Here is a 23454-nt window from a genome sequence, read left to right on the forward strand (position 1 = left end):
CTACCCTGCGTCCGGGGTCAGGGGCAGCGGCCGGGAGGAGCTACCCCACCTCTGAGGTCAGGAGCAGCAGTGGCCGGGAGGAGCTACCCCACGTCTGGGGTCAGGGGCGGCGGCTGGGAGGAGCTACCCCACCTCTGAGGTCAGGAGCGGCAGTGGCCGGGAAGAGCTACCCCACGTCCGGGGTCAGGGGCGGCGGCCGGGAGGAGCTACCGCCACGTCTGGGGTCAGGGGCGGCGGCCGGGAGGAGCTACCCCATGTCTGGGGTCAGGGGCGGTGGCTAGGAGGAGCTACCCCACCTCTGAGATCAGGAGCCGCAGCGGCCAGGAGGAGCTACCCCACGTCTGGGGTCAGGGGCTGCGGCTGGGAGGAGCTACCCCATGTCCGGGGTCAGGGGTGGCGGCCGGGAGGAGCTACCCCACGTCCGGGGTCAGGGGCTGCGGCTGGGAGGAGCTACCTCATCTCTGAGGTCAGGAGCAGCAGCGGCTGGGAGGAGCTAACCCACGTCCGGGGTCAGGGGCGGCGGCCGGGAGGAGCTACCCCACATCCGGGGTCAGGGGCGGCGGCCGGGAGGAGCTACCCCACGTCCGGGGTCAGGGGCGGCGGCCGGGAGGAGCTACCCCACGTCCGGGGTCAGGGGCGGCGGCCGGGAGGAGCTACCCGCTGCGCGGGCGCAGGAGGACCAAGAGGAACTACTTCATGTTCAAGGTCAGGAGGGGCGACCTCGTCCAAGGTAAGGAGCAGCGGCGGTGCTTTGCTGGAGAAGCTGTGAAGAGATACCCTACATCCAAGGTAAGAGAAACCCAAGTTAAGACAGTAGGTGTTGCGAGAGGACATCAGAGGGCAGACGCACTGAAACCGTAATCACAGAAAACTAGCCAATCTGATCACACGGACCACAGCCTTGTCTAACTCAATGAAACTAAGCCACGCCGTGTGGGGCCACCCAAGACGGACAGGTCATGGTGGAGAGGTCTGACAGAATGTGGTCCACTGGAGAAGGGAATGGCAAGCCACTTCAGTATTCTTACCTTGAGAACCCCATAAACAGTATGAAAAGGCAAAATGATAGGATACTGAAAGAGGAACTCCCCAGGTCAGTAGGGGCCCAATATGCTATTGGAGATCAGTGGAGATATAACTCCAGAAAGAATGAAGGGAAGGAGCCAAAGCAAAAACAATGCCCAGTTGTGGATGTGACTGGTGATAGAAGCAAGGTCCGATGCTGTAAAGAGCAATATTGCATAGGAACCTGGAATGTTCAGTTCAGTCGCTCAGTTGTGTCCGACTCACACCAGGCCTCCCTGTCCATCACCAACTCCCGGAGTTCACTCACTCACATCCATTGAGTCAGTGATGCCATTTAGCCATCTCATGCTCTGTCGTTCCCTTCTCCTCCTGCCCCCAATCCCTCCCAGCATCAGGGTCGTTTCCAATGAGTCAACTCTTCGCATGAGGTGGCCAAAATACTGGAGTTTCAGCTTTAGCATCATTCCTTCCAAAGAAATCCCAGGGCTGATCTCCTTTAGAATGGACTGGTTGGATCTCCTTGTAATCCAAGGGACTCTCAAGAGTCTTCTCCAAAACCACAGTTCAAAAGCATCAATTCTTCGGCTCTCAGCCTTCTTCACAGTCCAACTCTCATATCCATACATAAGCACTGGAAAAACCATAGCCTTGACTAGATGGACCTTTGTTGGCAAAGTAATGTCTCTGCTTTTGAATATGCTGTCTAGGTTGGTCATAACTTTCCTTCCAAGGAGTAAGCGTCTTTTAATTTCATGGCTGCAGTCACCATCTGCAGTGATTTTGGAGCCCCAAAAAATAAAGTCTGACACTGTTTCCACTGTCTCCCCATCTGTTTCCCATGAAGTGATGGGACCGGATGCCATGATCTTCGTTTTCTGAATGTTGAGTTTTAAGCCAACTTTTTCACTCTCTTTCACTTTCATCAAGAGGCTTTTTAGTTCCTCTTCACTTTCTGCCATAAGGGTGGTGTCATCTGCATATCTGAGGTTATTGATATTTCTCCCGGCAATCTTGATTCCAGCTTGTGCTTCTCCCAGCCCAGCGTTTCTCATGATGTACTCTGGAATGTTAGGTCCATGAATCAAGGCAAATTGGAAGTGGTCAAACAGGAGATGGCAAGAGTGAACATCGACATTCTAGGAATCAGCAAACTAAAATGGACTGGGATGAGTGAATTTAACTCAGATGACCATTATATCTACTACTGTGGGCAGGAATCCCTTAGAAGAAATGGAGTAGCCATCATGGTCAACAAAAGAGTCCAAAATGCAGTACTTGGATGCAATCTCAAAAACGACAGAATGATCTCTGTTCGTTTCCAAGGCAAACCATTCAATATCATGGTAATCCAAGCCTATGCCCCAAACTGTAATGCTGAAGAAGCTGAAGTTGAACGGTCTTCTATGAAGAAGTTGTAGGTCTTGTATGAAGACCTATAAGACCTTTTAGAACACCCCCAAAAGATGTCCTTTTCATTATAGGGGACTGGAGTGCAAAAGTAGGAAGTCAAGAAACACCTGGAGTTAACAGGCAAATTTGGCCTTGGAGTATGGAATGAAGCAGGGCAAAGGCTAATAGAGTTTTGCCCAGAGAACGCACTGGTCATAGCAAACACCCCCTTCCAACAACACAAGAGAAGACTACATGGACATCACCAGATGGTCAACACCGAAATCAGATTGATTATATTCTCTGCAGCCAAAGATGGAGAAGCTCTATACAGTCAGCAAAAACAAGACCAGGAGCTGACTGTGGCTCAGACCATGAGCTCCTTATTGCCAAATTCAGACTTAAATTGAAGAAAGTAGGGAAAACCACTAGATCATTCAGGTATGACCTAAATCAAATCCCTTATGATTATACAGTGGAAGTGAGAAATAGATTTAAGGGACTAGATCTGATAGATAGAGTGCCTGATGAACTATGGACTGAGGTTCGTGACATTGTACAGGAGACAGGGATCAAGACCATCCCCATGGAAAAGAAATGCAAAAAAGCAAAATGGCTGTCTGGGGAGGCCTTACAAATAGCTGTGAAAAGAAGAAAAGCGAAAAGCAAAGGAAAAAATGAAAGACATAAGCATCTGAATGCAGAGTTCCAAAGAATAATAAGGAGAGATAAGAAAGTCTTCCTCAGCGATCAATGCAAAGAAATAGAGGAAAACAACAGAATGGGAAAGACTAGAGAGCTCTTCAAGAAAATTAGAGATACCAAGGGAACATTTCATGCAAAGATGGGCTCGATAAAGGACAGAAATGGTATGGACCTAACAGAAGCAGAAGATATTAAGAAGAGGTGGCAAGAATACACAGAAGAACTGTACAAAAAGATCTTCATGACCAAGATAATCACGATGGTATGATCACTCACCTAGAGCCAGATCCTGGAATGTGAAGTCAAGTGGGCCTTAGAAAGCATCACTACAAACAAAGCTAGTGGAGGTGATGGAATTCCAGTTGAGCTCTTTCAAATCCTGGAAGATGATGCTGTGAAAGTGCTACACTCAATATGCCAGCAAATTTGGAAACCTCAGCAGTGGCCACAGGACTGGAAAAGGTAGTTTTCATTCCAATCCCAAAGAAAGGCAATGCCAAAGAATGCTCAAACTACCACACACTTGCACTCATCTCACATGCTAGTAAAGTAATGCTCAAGATTCTCTAAGCCAGGCTTCAGCAATATATGAACTGTGAACTTTCAGATGTTCAAGATGGTTTTAGAAAAGGCAGAGGAACCAGAGATCAAATTGCCAACATCTGCTGAATCATCGAAAAAGCAAGAGAGTTCCAGAAAAACATCTATTTCTGCTTTATTGACTATGCCAAAGCCTTTGACTGTGTGGATCACAAGAAACTGTGGAAAATTCTGAAAGAGTTGGGAATACCAGACCACCTGACCTGCCTCTTGAGAAACCTATATGCAGGTCAGGAATCAACAGTTAGAACTGGACATGGAACAGCTGACTGGTTCCAAATAGGAAAAGGAGTACGTCAAGGCTGTATATTGTCACCCTGCTTATTGAACTTATATGCAGAGTACATCATGAGAAACGCTGGGCTGGGAGAAGCACAAGCTGGAAATCAAGATTGACGGGAGAAATATCAATAACCTCAGATATGCAGATGATACCACCCTTATGGCAGAAAGTGAAGAGGAACTAAAAATCCTCTTGATGAAAGTGAAAGAGGAGAGTGAAAAAGTTGGCTTAAAGCTCAACATTCAGAAAACGAAGATCATGGCATCCGGTCCCATCACTTCATGGGAAATAGATGGGGAAACAGTGGAAACAGTGTCAGACTTTATCTTTTTGGGCTCCCGAATCACTGTAGATGGTGACTGCAGCCATGAAATTAAAAGACGCTTACTCCTTGGAAGGAAAGTTATGACCAACCTAGATAGCATATTCAAAAGCAAAGACATAACTTTGCCAACAAAGGTCCATCTAGTCAAGGCTATGGTTTTTCCAGTGCTCATGTATAGATGTGAGAGTTGGACTCTGAAGAAAGCTGATGCTTTTGAACTGTGGTTTTGGAGAAGACTCCTGAAGTCCCTTAATTGCAAGGAGATCCAACTTGTCCATCCTAAAGGAGATCAGTCCTGGGTGTTCATTGGAAGGACTGATGCTGAAGCTGAAACTCCAGTACTTTGGCCACCTCATGTGAAGTGTTGACTCATTGGAAAAGACCCTGATGCTGGGAGGGATTAGGGGCTGGAGGAGAAGGGGACGACGAGGATGAGATGGCTGGATGGCATCACTGACTCGATGGACATGAATTTGGGTAAACTCTGGGAGTTGGTGATGGACAGGGAGGCCTGGTGCGCTGCGATTCATGGGGTCACAAAGACTGAGCGACTGAACTCAACTGAAACACAGTGACTGCATGTGGGCTCAAAAGTTCAATGCAAAATGGGTCCAAAACAGATTATGGATTTATAGAATTTTATTAGAGTTTGAGAGTCACCTGTAAAGATGATTCATTCTAAAAAGACGTATTTAGCAGATGAGGAAAACAGGTCCAGAGGGGCTTACTAACCGCTTAAGGTTGCTGCCAACTTAAAGAGACAGATCAGGAGAATACAGAATTGAGGTCTTCTGACTACTTTCTTCAGTTCAACGGTTTTTACTATTACAGGGGTCAAAAATACTTGCCTGTAAAGGGCTAGACAGTGAATATTTTAGGCTTGCAGAGCATATGTTCTCTGCTGCAACTATTCAACTCTGCCATTCAGCGTGAAAGCAGCTATTTCTGTGGTCCAATTAAACTTTATATATAAAAATAGAAAGATAGATGCATTAGTTTATGAAAGCATAGAGCTCTTTATGGATAAGCATCTTATGGATAGTATCACTGACTCAACGGACATGAACTTGGGCAAACTCCAGGAGATAGTGAGGGACGGGGAGGCCTGGCATGCTGCAGTGCTGCAGAGAGTCGGACATAACTGAGTGACTAAACAACAACAGAGAACTCTTAGTGAGTGCTTTCGTTTCCAGATTGTATATTGTCAACCTCCCTACTATGCTGTTGTTATTGAAGAGCCTGTGGGTATAACAACATAAAACCACATCTTCTAGTACTTCTTGAACCTTCCCACTTTTATTCAATCCTTGTTAAAGAAGCTTTTCTATCTACTTTAGAGGATATACTCCCATAAGCTTTGAGTAAAACATAACAATTTTGACTTAAGACCATTCACAATCTGATAACTAATATTAAAGATGCAATTTTCTACTAAGCAAATTAACCTAGAAATGTGAAGGAAGATTCTAAATTCAAAGAAAAAGGGAAGTACAAGTAATTAAGCACAATCATATTTGTAGTTAATATGTCAAACATGAAAATGGAATGCTCCCCACTAGAAGATTCTGTGTCTCATTTAAGGAAGTGGGAAGCAAACAACAACAAAAAATGGTTAGCTCAGACTTCTGCTAAATTAAACTACTGTACACACTTAAGGAAGCAACAAAGTTATTGAGTAGGGAACAGGAGAGTTGAACATGGGTGAATTGCTGACTTGAAGACAATGTCAAAAGCCAATACTCCCTTTTTGGTGATCCATAACTGAACTCAGAAAAAAACGCCATGAAGCTTGATAGGCATGAGGGCAGGGAGGTATATTTTTAAAAGTCTAAATACAAAACACACAAGCATGAGATGTAGAATAACTCACTGGCTTTGTACTCAAGTGGTGAGGACACATCTACTCATTTTTTGATATACTGAGGGGGCAAAAGGCATCACAGGGGGACGCAAATAAAAGTGTGACATAAGAATTTGAGAGAGGATCATCTTACTAGGATTCAGAATACTGAACTCAAAACCTTAAAAAGGGTGGAGAACCTGGAGAGGTTGAAGCTGAAGAGAGATGACCAAATGGCTAGAAAAATCACTTCAAGGCAGAAATGTTAAAGGACTGAGGTTGACTACATTTAAGAATTAGGTTCTAGATGATAATGAGGTAAGACCATTGATTAAATCAGAACCTCCCATCTCTCTCCATGCAGTCACAGCCAAAGTTATCATTCAGTTTAGTCAGCTTAGCCTACATGTATTTGATACTTAAGCACAGTCTAAACACAACTCTAAAACCTAGAATTTCATAATTAAGTCAGGACACGTGATTAAAGGAGGTTGTGCTATCATCTCTGAAGATTAAAAATGAGACTTGTTGGTAAAGTCAGTATGGCTATATTTAAGAGCAATTGTGGGGCTTCCCAGGTGGTGCTAGTGTTAGTACCTGTTTGCCAATGCAGGAGACTTAAGAGATGCAGGTTTGATCCCTGGCTGGGGAAGATCCCCTGGAGAAGGACATGACAACCCACTTCAGTATTCTTGCCTGGAGAATCCCATGGGCAGAGGAGCCTGGCAGGCTACGGTCCATAGGATCGCAAAGAGTTGGTCATGACTGAAGTGACTTAGCATAGCATAAGAGCAATTGCCTGGAATAAATAACTGAGGAATCCTTTTGGGTCTGTGTAAAAGTATTTTATAAAGATGATCTTTTAATGTATATAATAACTTTCAAAAGCCAGACTAGCTTTGGAAGTAATAAATTTCTGCATTTCAGAATCAAAAATGCATACATTGCTTTGCAAAATATAGGAAGATCAAACTCATGTCAGTTATTATTTATGTAACTATTCATACCAGAATAACAGTTTTCAGTTCTCAGAATCAAAAGTGCCCTTTGGATATCAGATTTACTGCCCTGAGTGGCTGGAGCCCGCCATCTTTGTGCTCATGTGCTGTCCTCTCCGGTAGTGAGAGGACTGTGGGTATAAGTGCTGGTTTTCATTAGGGCACAAAGGTCCTTGATAAATCCTTAAGTAAGCTCTTGTTGAATTGACAGAAAGGGGAAGATTGGCAAAAGTGAAAGTGCAGTCGCTCAGTCATGTCCGACTCTTTGTGATCCCTTGGACTGCAGCCTACCAGGCTCCTCTGTCCATGGAATTTTCCAGGCAAGAGTACTGGAGTGAGGTGCCACTGCCTTCTCCAGGGGATCTTCCTGATCCAGGGATTGAACTTGGGTCTCCTGCATTGCAGGCAGATGCTTTACCATCTGAACCACCAGGGATAGCTCAGATTGACAAAAGGCAGCTAATTAGAGCTTCCCGGCTGGCCTCTCAAAGATGCTGCTTAGGGGTTTCAGAACTCTGGCAGGTAGTAGTGCTGTACAACAGAACTTTCCATGATGATGGAAAGGTCTTATGCCTGTACTGCCCCAAAGTGTAGCCACCAGCCACATGTGGTATCGAGCAACTGAAATGTGGCTAGTGCAACTGAGAAATCAAATTTTAAATTTTATTAGTTAAAATTAAAGTATCAGTAGCTACATATGCCTAGTGGCTATTGCACTGGACAGTGAGTACTGGAAAACAGCATTCCTCAACATGTTTTTCCAGTTCTGCAAAGTACAGGAACCCAGGAGACCAACTGTAAGTCAGAGAAGTAACGCAGGCTATATTTTTGTAATCTTCAAAATCGATAATGGAAAACTATAGGAAGTTATCAGAAATCTCCCTCCTTTTCTGTATATACAAGGAATAAATGGTTTTAACCTCTAAACTGAATTATGTGGCTGCAGCTCACCATTTCCTGAACTGATTGCAATAAACTTACCCAAATATAGGATATTACTTCTATTTGTACAGAATATCTTTGACATACTTCACTACAGGGAAATTTGCTTTCTAATTCATGAACCAAAGAGGATGGTTTCTAGAACAGATTCCCTCCTGAGCCTCTTCCCTAGATAGACAAGCTCAGGCACCCACAGCCCTTTTGCGTCCCCCACCCCTCCTTGCACCGTAACTCCTTCATGTAAATGGCACCCAGGGTTAGAGTACAGGAATGCCTCCTTAAGAGACACATACCCATAGAGCACAGATTTTTCAGACAGCCTGGAGCACACAGTTTGTCCCATGCATCCTAATATTCAGTCTGGGAAAATACAATACTCATATCTAGTACTCTTGCCTGGAAAATCCCATGGACGGAGGAGCCTGGTAGGCTGCAGTCCATGGGGTCAAGAAGAGCTGGACACTTACTGAGCGACTTCACTTTCACTTTTCACTTTCATGTATTGGAGAAGGAAATGGCAACCCACTCCAGTGTTCTTGCCTGGAGAATCCCAGGGACGGGGGAGCCTGGTGGACTGCCGTCTATGGGGTCGCACAGAGTCGGACACGACTGAAGCAACTTAGCAGCAGCAGCAGCAGTCCCGTGCTCAGGACTATGTAGTTTATATAAGAAGCATTGCTTCTAGAGGATTTAAAAAAACTGAAGTATTAAGCTCAGTTTAATAGAGCTCAGCTGTGGTGTTCTAAATGGAAGGAAATCCAAAAAAGAAGGGATATATGTATATGTACACATGATTCACTTTGCTGTACAGTAGAAACTAATGCAACTTGTAAATCAACTCTATTCCAATAAAAAAAAATTCTAGAGGTTGGTATGAAATAAAAGGAGGGGAAAAATTCAACATATGAAATGTCTGATAACCAAAATGGGGAAAAGAGTTTTTCCATTATCATTCACAGATGTAAAATAAAATAATGAAAGAAAGGAAAATAAAAATAAATGGGTGATAATTCAATCACATGCAGGGTTCTATAAACATTTTAAAACCTACAGTTCAAACGATAGTCTGAAAATGATGTTAATGCTTTATAATTGTCCAAATAATCTTCTCATCAGGGATTTGTTGTATCCTGTAGGCTGCTGAACAGGTTAAATGCCAAAATGAATGTATAAATGTGGAAAGGAACAATTTCTGATTGCTGAGTGTTGACATTATTATAACCAATAATGAGCGATAGTCTTGAAATTTCAGTAAAGTAAAATGAATAATGTTTTACCTTCTGGCATAAAACAGTTCCATAAAATTTTCAGAATGGGAAAAAGGTTTAATTGCAAATATAATAAACTCACTACCAAAAATACATTAGAATTTATTCAAACAGGTATAAGCATTTTGGAAGGTGAATTATTTATAGAGATCAAATATCTTATTAAATACAGGTATACATTCTGATGCCAACAATTTCAGTAGCAAACTTATCCTAACAATATAATCAGAAGTGTACAAAGATTTAGTAATAAAAATAGAGCCAATGCAATAGTATTTATGGCCATGGAAAACTGGAAGTAATGCCCATGTCCAATAGCTGGTTAATAAATTATGATGTGTACATATGATGGAATTCTGTAGACCCATTACAAGTTTGTGCTTCAGAGTAATGACTCTCAATAAAGTAAACTTATCAGAATCACCCATGAGGCTTTTTCAAAACAACGCATGCCCCTCCAACCTCTTGCATGCCTGGGGCTGAGAGAGGGATGGTCAGTGTCTTGGGTGAGTTGAGTGGTGCAGTGAGTTACTGTTAGTATGCTAAATGTATCACATCTCTCAAATGTGCAAAAGTGAAAACCAGTATTTAAGAAGAATATTTGCGTAAATTCACATAACATAAAACTAACCCTTTTAAAGTGTACAATTTAGTGCCAATTAGTACAGCCACAATGTTGTGCGATGACCATTCCTGTTTCATCCCAAACCCATTAAGTAGTCTATACCCACTAAGCAGTCCATCCCATTTAGGAATTACAGCTGTTTATAGAGATCAAATCAAGCATATTAAATAAATCCTAAAATAATAATGAAACAATAACACTAAAATATTAATAGAAAATGGTTATCTATGGAGAACTTATGACTGACAGGTACTATTCTAACCGCTATAATATATTAATTCATTAAATCCTTACAACCCTATGAGTTAGCTATTATCACCATCATCCCCATTTTATAGATAAGGAAACTGAGGCACAGAGAATTGAAATAACTTGTTCAAGGTTACACAGGTAGTGCCAGAGTCAGGATTCACCTCAGGCAATGTAGCTCTAGAGGCCATTCTTTCTCTGAATGCTGTACTCCTTTCTTCTTGCTACAAAATTTCCTACTTCTGACTTAGTTACAAAATCAATTTTCTACTGCTTTCTGTGAACTTCCCTTTTAATCACTTCAAAGGGAATCATAATAATTAGGTTGTTTCCACCATTTGATGAGCTTAAAAATAGTGTCTGAGTAGAAGGATGGGTACCTAGCTGTTCACTTGTGAAAATAAATTGGGCGGTGGGCTCTGAAAGCCAGGAAAGTTGCAATCTTTGTTGTAGAAGGTCCTAGAAATGGCAGAATGAGAAAGTTTTTTGAGGAGAGTAGGTATAACCAGCTTTAACCAGGGTGACTGAATCACTGAATGGGATGCAGCTTTACCAGAAGCTGAAAAAACCTCAATGACAAGCCTGCTGATGTTCCTAATTCTAGGTTGTTTGGTGGGTCTTAAATTTTTAAATAGGCCTGCAAAGGGATGTGGTAAATTCACATGACCCCTCTCTGCTGTGACAGCTTGATCCTGTCCAAATGAATCTTAGTCACCACTTTGGCTATTTTAGGCCCAAGTCCGATTCTGTGGCACTGGGAGAAATACAGCATGTATTTCTCGTGATGAGGCAAGCCTGAGCCCTGCGGTAAAAGGCTTGTACTTGGGCAATGAGAGGTTCAGTCTCAGACAGGGTAATGTCACATATGCCAAAGCAACATCAGAGTGAAAAAGACTTCAGGAAAGACTTGAGACAGAGGTATAGTTAATAGCTTCTTTGGGAAAGAAACTAATTTAGAAAATGGCTGACCAAATTTCACTTTGGCTAAGATTTTTTTTTTCTTTTGTAGCCTACACTGGTTCAGGTGTATAGTAAAGCAAGCAAGCAAACAAACAAAACCCCAGAGTCTTGGGAAACTTCTTTGGGCACCATCTCAATAACAGCATGTTATCAATAATTATTTTTCTGCCGAGGATTTTTAAAGTAAATAGAGAAGAGCCAGTCTGAACCTCCTGACTGCAAAATCACCTAGGAGAAAGGCTAACTGGGAATAATAAACACCAACAGTGACATGTTAGAATTGCCCTTACTCTATAATTGTACTCTCCAGTAGAACTTTCTGCAGTGATGGAAACAGGCTATACTTGCATTATCTGATACAGCACCACTAGGCTATTGAACGCTTGCAATGTTCTAGTGTGACTGAGGAACAGATCTTTTATTTATTAATAATTTAAATAATGTAATGATTAATATCTCCCTTGGACAGCAAGGAGATTAAACCAGTCAATCCGAAATGAAATCAACCCTGAGTATTCACTGGAAGGACTGATGCTGAAGCTGAAACTCCAATACTTTGGCCACCTGATTTGAAGAGCCGCCTCACTGGAAAAGACCCTGATGCTGGGAAAGATTGAGGGCAGGAGGAGAAAGGGATTACAGAGAACAAGATAGTTGGAGAGGAAGAGATGGTTGGATGGCATCACTGACTCAGTGGATATGAGTTTGAGCAAACTCTGGGAGATAGTGAAGGACAGGGAAGCCTGGCATGGGGTCACAAAGAGTCAGACATGATTGAGTGACTGAACAACAACAAATTAATAATTTTAACTAATTTAGGGGACTTCCTTGGTGGTCCAGTGGTTAAGAAACTGCCTGCCAATTCAGGGGACGGAGGTTCAATCCACATGCTGCGGGGCAACTAAGTCTGCACACCACAACTACTGAGCCCATGTACCACAACTGGGAGAAGCCAGTGTGCTGCATCTAGACCCGATGCAGCCAAATAAAAAAGTATTAAAAAATAATCCTTTTACTTCACTTAGATTTTAACAGTTACATGCAGCTAGTGGCTAATAGGTTGGCCAATTCAGCTCTGTGTGATAATATTATGGCTTACATAGTTTTCCAAAAATTCATAAAAACATTCTTATAAATCTAGAGTTGAAGGCAATCATTCACAACATATTTCAAGGGTCAACTACTAGTGAATGAATAAATATTATTGCAACTTACGATGTATCTGAAAATAGTTATAAAGAAAAGTTTTACAGCTTTCAGGAGTCACATGGCTAAGGAGGACTCTTATCTAATCAACCACTTAGAGGACAGAGTTAAGTTTTTTAATAGTAATCAAAGTAAGTCAAACCTGAGTTAATTTTAAGACCATAATATAATCGTTTCCTTTGTTGCAGGGAGGAGGGAAATGCTGTCCCTTAAGATTTTTGTCCAGTGCTGTAAAGATTCCATTATCTTATTCTGGGTCTTTTTCAAAAACCTCAAAAACCTTTTAAAGTCAAATGGGCTGTCCAAATGAAGTAATAGTGCTTTTTTTCTTTTCCAGTGGTTTGGAGGATAGGGAGTATGGTAAATGGGAGAAGGGTATCCTAGGAAGAATAAAGAAAAAGTGAGAAAAGTGATCTGGAAAGATTTTCTAGTAGACCAAGTTTGTGGCGATTTTTACTGCTTTTTGATGGTTGTTCAATCCTAGTTCCAATTCTAATTTTGTGTTGTTTCCATTGAACTAAACTTATGTTTTCTGTCAAAATATTTAAGTTTGAGAAAATGTGGCCTAGATTAAAATTCAACAATAGTGGGTAATAGCAAGTTCCTATTTTTAAAGTAATTATATCTCTGCTATGAATTTTTTAAGATAATATAACTCTAAAATGTGATTCATCTTCCATTTGTTATAACTTATTGCTGGGATTTACTTAGATATTACCTTACATTATTAAAAAAACCCCAAATCTTATTGAAATAATGGTAAATTTTGGCATTGAGAATTTGGCTGTAGGAAAACTACAGCCAACACCAGTATAATATTTATGGGCATTGAAACAGAATAAAAAAATCAGCAAATGCCTCTGTCTGGCTTTTTGCTGATTTCTTTAATTTACCTTTAGTTTCCTCCGTGCATTGAATTTCCTCAGTTGCTCTACTGTTTCTGGAAGATGAATCTTGTAGGCATAACGATCCCGCTCCTAAAAAAATATGAAAGATAATAAACACACATAGCTCTTTAAAAAAGTGAAGAAGCTAAATTTAAAATAAACAACAAGCCCAATTGGATATGAAGGTCAAAACTGATAGTAAAATAGTATTTCATCTTCATCAATAACAAAGGGCTAAAATAATGGTCCATGTAATTTTTCAGATACATGGCTATGTGGCTAAAATAATTCATCATAATTATTATGAAGGCATGAAGTTGACACAATCTTGTCAGGTAAAACGAGCCTTTAGGAAATTAACTCACAACTAATTCAGCATTCTGAGTTGTCAAGAATAACTGGATTTTAAAAGAAAAGTCACAGTATCTTCAAACTAGGACAAACTTATCAAGCCCGTTCTAATCCAACCATTTCTCCATGTGGGATCTCCTTCAATCTCTGATGGATGATCACTCTGTTTGACTTCATACAGTAGGAGAGTATTACTTTATGGCAGCCCACTACAATTGTAAAAACGTGAAAAAATTCTTATTCGGCCCACCTGTGGCTTGTCTGGACTTTGGGCATCACAGAGTAAACACAATCCCTCTTCCATATAATACCCCTTTAGTAGTTACGAGGGGGTTCATGCTTCCAGTGAATCTATTCTTCTCTGTGGTAACATCTCCAGTTGCCAACTTCTCATGTGTATTTCAAATCTCCTGTCATTCTCCTCATTGCCCTCTTTGGTTCTAATTTGTCAATGTATCTTGAAGATTTTATGCTACAGGTACTTATTTTAGAAATATTTCTCGAGTACCTACTATGTGCCAGGCATCGTTCTATGCACTTGGGATTAACAAGTAAACAAAACCTTAACAAAGATTCTGGCCCTGATGTCGTTCATATTTTAATGGGAGAAGATAAGAAAATACAAAGAAGGGAAATTATAGAGTATGTTAAGAGTGCTATGGAATAAAGCAAAAAGGAATTCAGGGTAAAGGTACATTGCAATTTAAAGTAGGGTGGTCAAAGTATGACCCAACTGAGAACGTGACATCCAAGAGGTGAGGAAAGTGGTCTAGGCAGATAGAACAACTAAGTGCAAAGGCCTTTCAAAGGAGACAGTGTGCCTGAAATTTTCAATAAATAGCAAGGAGACTCATGTGTGGAGTAAATAGTAGATCAGACTAGAGAAGTGGCAAGGCTGGTGCAGGCCACCAGGGGCCTTTGGCTTTTATTTTGAGTGGGAGATGGAGCAACTGGGAGGTTTGCAGCTGGAGTGACATGATCTGACAATGTAGAGGAATACTCCAGTTGTTGTGTTGAGACTAGACTGGAAAGGGGAGAGAGTTAAAAAAAAAAGCATGGAGAACAGTTAGGAGGTTATTGTAGTAATCCAGGGGGGAAATGAAGGTGGATAAAACCAGATGGAAACAATAAAGACAGTGAAAGGGAGATAGACTCTGAATGTAGTTTGTCTTCCTGAAGAAGTTTTACTTTTTCAGGTATAATTAGCATACAATTAACTGCACATATACGATGGGATAAGTTTTGACATACGTATACAAACATAAAACCATCCCCACAACCATAATGGACATATCCAACACTCTTAAAATCTTTCTTGTGTCTCTTTTGTCACCCCCTTCCCCATCCCCAGGCAACCACTGATCTATTCTGTTACTTTAGATTAGTTTGCATTTTCTAGGATTTGACATAAATGGGATAATACAGTACATATTAATTATTATCCAACTTTATTCACTCTGCCTAAATATTTTAGCTTCACCCACATTGTTGCCTGTATCAATAGTTCATTCTGTTTTATTGCTGGGGGTGTTCCATTGAATGTGCTGCGCTTAGTCACTCAGTTGTGTCTGACTCTTTGCAACCCCATAGACTGTAGCCCGCCAGGCTCCTCTGTCCATGGGCATTCTCCAGGCAAAAATACTGGAGTGAGTTGCCATGCCCTCCTCCAGGGGATCTTCCTAACCCAGGGATCGAACCTAGGTCTCCTGCACTGCAGGCAGATTCTTTACTGTCTGAGCCACCAGCGAAGCCCATTCTATTGAATAGATGTACCATAACTTGTTTATCCATTCACCTGTTGATGCACCCTGGGTTGTTTCCAGTTTTTGCCTGTTAGGTATAAGGATGCCATGAACATTAATGTACAATTCTCTGTATGGACCTAAGTTTCATTTCTCTTAGGTAAACATGTAGGAGTAGAATGGCTAGGTCATTTTATAAGAATATGTTTAACTTTTTAAGAAACTGTGCAACAGTTTTCCAAAGTGGCTGTACCATTTTACATTCCCACAACAGGTATGAGTTCCCATTGTTCAACGTCCTCACCAACACTTGGTGAGCCCCTGGGTAGCATACAAGAAGGGCAGACTAGATAAGTACTGCAAAGACATTGAAAACGAAACTGGCATTTGAATCATAGTGTGTACAAATGGTCTAGGACGTGTGTTCTGAATCCAACTGGGTTAACTGCCTACCAAAATAGAAGATTTAAATAAGAATCATAGTCTCATAACATACTAAAAATGCCCAGCACACTATCCAAAATTACTCTTCATACTAAGAACCAGGAAAATCTCAAATAAATTAAATCTAAACACTTCTACTCTACAGGCTTTAACCCTTCTGTAGCCTTCCTAATTCTGAATATCTCCAATGACTCACCAAGCCTCATCAATTTTCCTTAATTGCTCTCAGTTTGGATACTTCTTTCCCACTCCCACTGTGACTCCCCAGTTCTGGCCCCTGTCACTTCCTGACGGGACAGACCAGCTTCTATAGGACCTTTTTGCCTCTACTGCTTGTATCCTGACAGGTAACCCACCCGTGCACAGTGTCCAAAGGAATTACAGGAGCATGCTGCTCATATAATTTTGCATCACTCGAAAGCTTGCAGTAGCTTTTTACTCTCTATACCCTAATATCTAAAGTACCAAATTTGGCATTCTAGATATATTCTTCCCTCAAACCAAATTTTCAGTCTGCTGCAACCCTATTTAAATAGCTGACATTTGTATTATACCAGTGTTTCCTGACCCCTTCCCTGAATACCCTGAACACTTATAATGCTGTGCCTCCTCTGTGCCTCCCACTTTGGGTATGTGGCCCCTTTAGTCGTATTAACCTGTGCAGCCTCCCTCCCCACTAGCTAGTGTGTAGCACTGGCCTCCAGTGACTTTTCACGCTCCCCGTTAGTCTTCTGGGGCCCAAACTTCCGTATTCTTGTGAGATGCTTCTCATGTGTGACTTCTTTGAGGTTATCTTTCTATGTCTTTATGTTATATCAACAGCATTTGAAATTCCATTTCACAGTCTCACCATGCCTTTCTCTCTTTAATATGTTGGGAAGTTTAGAAGATAACAGACAGTGAAGTGAAAAGGGAGAGAATGATACTGTAAAAAATTTTTTTTAATAAAATTATGCTTAAATTATGATTCCTGATATTTTCTAAGCAGATGAAATCATAAGATTAAAAAAAAGTCTATTAACGTACCTCTTACCACAAAACAAGTAAATATTAACTCCACAGCATTATAAAACTAAGACAAAAGAATAAAAGTAATATTTTCCAGATTAAATAGTCCTACCTGAAACAGTAATGTGATATGAATTCAGAAAAATGTCATTAGCAATGTGTCTTGCATTTAAAGAAGTGTTTGATTCACTATCCATTGTGCACACGAGATGCTAAATATACATTTAATTGATGTGTTGATTGATTATTCCAAAATTCAAATTGATTAGGCTAATATAAATACCCTTTTCATCTTTATTATGGTTAGTATACTTGGAATCTACATATTAAGGCTACAAAGGGTGTGAAAAGAGCTTAATTATCTGTGAGAAAATTACAATCTTAGTTGGTCTTACTTTTGTTGGAATGAATATTTACAGCAAACAGCACTAATTTAGATAAAAGTATTAAACAGGTATAATTTAACAACTTCAAGACATTCACATATTAATTGGTCTATTTACTCAAATTCTCATTTTATATGTCATGATTGAATAGGACTTTTTTGTGGTCTTGCCAAAGAAATAATAATTTTTTTTTTTGACATAAAGCAGTGGTATCATGACTTTCGGTACTCCTTACTACAAGGATTTTCATCATTTTATTTCTTTACATTGCAGTTAATCAGGGGTTTTTCATATTTAAACTTCAGCTTAAATTTTAGCCATTGCTAAATTACCACCAGTTCTATGCACAGCAATGATTTAAAAGTATACATGGAAAAGTACTGAAATATAACATAAGCCATAAGCCTGTTCTCATCACCTTGATAACATTCTCATTGAATTCTTCCATCTTCAGATAACACACTGTAGTGAACAGTCTTCAGAAATTTTTTCATTCAAGTTACTGACACTTTTGTCTTTTGTCTTTCTGGTGCCAGAAATCTGTTGTCTATTAAGCTCAGATTATTTGGCAAAAGAACTATAATCATTGCAGGGATAAGAGTTTCCAAAAATAAATATTATTAGTCAACATATGCAAGATAATGAAAGCCAAATTTTCTAAAGGATATTAAAAATGACTAATATGGCTGCCATTTTCACTGTTACTTGGCATTTAAACTAGCTGCAAACAAAAAAAGATCCTCATGATAAGAAACTGAGAAAAGCAAAGGAAAATCAGGAGGTTCCCTGAACTGTTTATTTCTGGGAGAAAACAAGTACTAAGAAAGTATCTCACTTCCACTCTTTTCTGGAGGAAGTATTTCACTCTTTTCTGGAGGAAGTCAGGAATAACTATAGCTGGGGAACTCAAGTCGAGAATAACTAAAGCTGAGTATCAGAGGATTGAATGCCGATGTGAAAAGTAATATTCTTAAGGAGAATCAAGATCTACTGGAATCTCAACATTGTTCAATCATACTATTATCCCATGTCCTCACTGTTAAGATACACTATTAACCTATATTTAAATATTATTATTTTGCATAATTTCTGGGGAGCTAGCATGGTATAGTAGTGTGAATACATTTATACATTCACTCATGAAATCATTAACTGATATTTATGAGCACCTACTAAATGTCAGGGGCTTCCCAGGTGGCGCTAGTGGTAAAGAACCCATCTGTCAATGTAGGAGATATAAGAGAGACAGGTTCGATTCCTGGGTGGGGAAGATCCCTTGGAGGAGGGTATGGCAACCCACTCCAGTATTCTTGCCTGGAGAATTCCATGGACAGAGGAGCCTGGCGGGCTATAGTCCATAGGGTCACAAAGAGTCAGACAACTGAAGTGACTTAGCATGCACACACTACATGTCAGACACTTTCAAAGGTTCTATACAGAAGTGAACCAAGAGACAAAATTCCTGCTCTGTATGCAGCTTATATTTTATGGAAGTAGACAGAGAAACAAATAAGTAAAATGTAAGTATGTCTCATGGTGACCAATGCTATGGAAAAAAAGTAAGGCAGGGAAGAGGGGTATGGAATACTGGTGGCAGGGGACATACCTTCCCTCAAATTTTAAATTGGGTGGTCAGGGAAGATCTCACTAAGAAGCTGCTATCTAAGCAAAGACTGAAGATGGTGAGGGAATAAGCCATGAAGATAACTTGGGGAATAGTATTCTAGGGAAAGGGCACGACTAACACAGGTGCTGAGGCAAGTGTGGGCCTGCTGTCTGAGGAACAGCGAGGAGGCCGACATGAGGGAACAAAGTGAGAAGAGGAGAGTAGGAAGGGGTGAAGTCAGAAAGGTATCAGGGAGTGAAATGGTAAACTAAATTAATAATACTTCAGGGGACAGGTCTAGCCTAAAGGTATAAACTCAGTTTGTACAGATAGCATTAGAAGCCATTAAAACTATTAATAGATGAGGTCTCCAAGGGTCTGGGGCTTCCCCGGTGGCTGAGCTGGTAAAGAATCCACCTGCAATGCAGGAGACCTGGGTTTGGTCCCTGGGTTGGGAAGATCCCCTGGAGAAGGGAATGGCTACCCACTCCAGTATTCTGGCCTGGAGAATTCCATGGACTGTATAGTCCATATAGTCCATGGGGTCACAAAGAGTCAGACACGACTGAACAACTTTCACTCTCACTTTCCAAGGGTCTGAGTGTAGATAGGAAGCGGAAGAGCAACGGGCTGTAGCACTCCATTGTGAAGACATGGTGCAGGGAGGTGAGGAAGAATCAGCAGGATCTGGAAGGGGCTGCCACAGAGGTAGAAGGGAAACCAGGGAGAGAGGTGCCCTGAAGCCAAGGGAGGACAGAGTTCCAGAAGTACGGATGTCCAAATGCTGATACACCAAGAGGGAGAATTATGAGATCTGACCACTAGACTCAGCAACGTGAAGGTCACTGGTGATTTGATGACTTGATGAGAGCTATTTTAGTGGAGCTGGTAGGATTGCAACCCTGACTAGGGTGGGTTCAAGAGAAAGCGATGGGTCGTCCCAGTGCACCAGCCCCAAGCATCCAGTATTGTGCATCGAACCTGGACGACCCAGAGGGATGGAATGGGGAGGGAGGAGGGAGGGGGGTTCGGGATGGGGAACACATGTATACCTGTGGTGGATTCATTTTGATATTTGGCAAAACTAATACAGTTATGTAAAGTCTAAAAATAAAATTAAAAAAAAAAAAAAGAAAGCGATGGGAGAAACTGAGGAAAGTGAGTAGAAATAACACTTTCTAAGAGTTTCGCTGTCAAGGGGAGTAGAGAATAGGGGCAGAGGCTGGAGCGGGATGTAGGGTTAGGAGAACATGTGTTTGTGTAATGAAAATAAATGGTAGCTTGTTAGATCCCACAGAGATAGGAAGGTGCTGATGCAGGGAAGGGCACAGGATAGGGATAGGATCCTGAGTACAAGGGGAAGGGTGTGGTAGGCTGAATCCTGGTTCCAACATCAACAGCTTCTGTGACTTGGGGCAAGATCTTTAACCTGAGGCTTAGCTTTCTCACCTGTAAAGTGAGAATTTCCTGGAACTGTTGAACACTGTAATGTCTTCATCAAATAGTACTATCTCACTGAAGTCCCAAGTTATAATTTTCTTTAATAGTGATACTTCATTGGCAGGATGGGATATAAAAAGAACTTTTAAAATCTGCTTTTTCTAGAGCCTGTGAGCCACAACTACTGAAGCCCACACACCGTGGAGCTCCTGCTCCACAACATAAGACGTCCCTGTGACGAGAAGCCTGCACACCACACTAGAGAGTAGTCCCCTCTTGCTGCAACTAGAGAAAGCCAGCATGTAGCAATGGAGACCCAAGTGAAAGTGAAGTCGCTCAGTCGTGTCTGACTCTTTGCGACCCCATGGACTGTAGCCTACCAGGCTTCTCCAACCATGGGATTTTCCAGGCAAGAGTACTGGAGTGGTTGTCATTTCATTCTCCAGGGGATCTGCCCAACCCAGAGATTGAACCCAGGTCTCCTGCATTGTAGGAAGATGCTTTACCGTCTGAGCCACCAGGGAAGCACCCAGCACAGCCATAAATAATAAAATTAAAAAATCTTTTTCTTAAGAAAATAAATCTGTATCTAGTATCTACTGAAATAAAAATAATGCTATAAAGTATACAGTCACAACCAAAGCAATGATAATCGCTTTTTAAATATCACATACTAAGTGCTCCTTCTGTTGTTCATGTTGTGCATCCTTGGAAGATGTGTTGGTAGAGAACAAACAAGCCTTCCTCTGGGATGGATTTTGCCTTAATCCTCTTTAGTACCCTTTTGTAATGAAGCTGAATGTCACTCAAATGGTACATCCTCTTAGATGTTTACAGAGAATGCACAGAAACAGTAAATAAGGTGAACAAAACGAGTGAAAAAATGCTCAGAAAAAAAAAGGGTGGAAAGGGGCACCTTACAGGGTAATGCATTCTTGTCACTGGAACTGTCCAAACAAAGTGCAGATGGCCACCTGTGAGCTCACATACCTTAAGCCATGGGTGATTCAGTGCTTCATAAACGGTGATCCTCTCGGCGGGATCCAGCATCAGCATTCGGCGTACGAGGTCTTTGGCACTTTCAGAGATATGGCTCCACTGCCTTGGATTCATCTGAAGAGGGGGAAAGGAAAATTACACAGGTTCAGTGAGACGTTAATGTTCACTGTTAATATCCCTACATTCTTTCAATGCGAATAAGATTCAGGTAGCGAAGTAGAGAAATCGGATTCTAAAGACTTGCTTTCTAAGGAAGAAGAGGACTGAGGTCATGCATTTCCTGTTGTTCAACACATGAGAATTTGCATCAGTAAATATTCTTTATACATATTCTGATTAGATATATAATAATATTTTTAATAATTGAAAAACAGAATGTTCACGATTCCAGGTTCTATCTCAGGTAAAATAAAAAGTCTAGCATCTAGACTCTAAGGAGATGAGAATACTTTAATCTAGAAAGGACTAAAATAAAATTTAAATATTTTCAAGAAGTGTTTTTAATATTTTGTTTTTAAAACTGGGAATTAGCAGTAACTGTGAAGCCACACAAGCAGCTTTTATTAATAGGATACTTTGGTCACTGTATGTCATTTTCAGCATTTAGGAAAAAATATATTACTATAGGCCTTACAAAAAATCCAATTTACTTGTATATTATTCTTAGTGAAGTGACTTTTTTTCCTCTTTTAGAGATGAGACAACTAAGCTACAAGGTAAGTCGCCTAAAGCCAAACAAAAAAATAAATTATGAGTTGTTCCTAAGACACAGGACTTGTGAGCAAGGCTGTGGATCTCTGAGGAAAAGAGTTGGAAGACTCCTGGGAAAAGGGGTATGTCTGAGACCAGGAACCAGGAAGAAATGGAAAGGAATGCTTGGGGTTTGGAGTTGGGAAGGCAAGTGGGGACAGGAGGGAAGAGATGGAGCAGGGTCTCACTCCCTATTTAATATCAGGAAACTGACTGAGTGAGCACGTAGGAGCTGTCTGTTGCCAGAAGCTTTAAGCAATGCCATGGCTTTAACTGGCCAGAGACCCATGTCACTTTCTATGGGAGAAAGATGCAGAATAAAGTCCGTAACACTTTAAAGCCAAATAAAATCACTGCTTGTAGTACACACGAATCATTATAATCTGGCCAAGGTTTAGCGTCAGACATTTTGCTCTGGCTAATGTGAGGCTTTGTTCTAGTAGATAGAGAGTGGAAAATGTTCCGTCTTCTTTGTCTGACAGGCAGAATTCTAAGCGGTAGTCACTTTTCTTGTCGGATCCCTTAATTAAAAGTGAATGCCGTGAGACTGTTGAAATACTGTCATCCTATTGAAACTGTGATCGGTTGACAAGTTTGAAATAGGGAGGCGAGTGATTAGATGGGGCTTAGACAGCCTTGCTTCCTCTTTTCCATCTTGGAGATGATGTTCTCTTTCATGTCTGAATGATCTGTCCTCAGGAAAGGTGTTGAGAAACCATCTGAAAGTGGTCGTAAGATTTCTGAAGTGAGCAGAGGTTGAGAAGTATACTCCCTGGTCCTTTTCATGAGGGAGCCCAATCCAGGGTTTTCTCTTTGGCAGAAAAGAGTAGCTGATATTAATTTAGGAGGTCGAGTATATATACTTTACCATCTGAGCCATCAGGGAAGCCCTTGAATATATAAGGGAGAACAAAACAGGGCTATAAAGCAGTCTTAATTATTTGAATATGAAAGCGAGGCAGCTGAGAACTCCTGCTGTGTAGACACCAATTGGATATCCAGAAACAAGTGATATAAGCTGACATTGTATCTTTTATACACTTTGGGAAATATATTTTTGTCCTTTATAAAAAATTAATTGAAATTAAATGTTAGCATATATTTTAGCTAAAGTATTCTCTCCTATCGACCTTAAAAGATCAAGTAAGCTAGTAAACGAGAATAAAAAGTTAAAATTATTTAAGACCAGTAGTAGTTTATAAACTCTGACATTTTAAATATATTACATTTAAAATGTGTCATCAAAATTTTCTTGAAAATACTCATAGAGATCAAGGATTTTTAATTTTTGTTGTTGTTAAGAACCACTAGGGTGGTAAAATATTTTTGAGATCTGCTCCAAAATAATAACAGTAGCATGTAGAATATAGATAAAACAATATTGGCTGGATGTTGATAAATATTAAAACTGTGGGTTCATTATAC

At 40.7% G+C, this 23454-nt stretch overlaps 1 protein-coding gene across 1 annotated transcript in view; it reads right to left on the reverse strand.

The window, feature by feature from the left end:
• CASK (calcium/calmodulin dependent serine protein kinase) overlaps positions 1–23454 on the reverse strand; it is a gene marked incomplete in the record, with an annotated part of 361613 nt that overhangs the window by 90257 nt on the left and 247902 nt on the right. Inside the window, 2 exon segments of the mRNA XM_045164543.1 lie at positions 13310–13393; positions 21271–21393. Coding sequence (XP_045020478.1) covers positions 13310–13393; positions 21271–21393 — 207 coding nt within the window.

The sequence above is a fragment of the Bubalus bubalis genome, chromosome X (genome assembly GCF_019923935.1).
Source record: "Bubalus bubalis isolate 160015118507 breed Murrah chromosome X, NDDB_SH_1, whole genome shotgun sequence".
Taxonomy (NCBI): domain Eukaryota; kingdom Metazoa; phylum Chordata; class Mammalia; order Artiodactyla; family Bovidae; genus Bubalus; species Bubalus bubalis.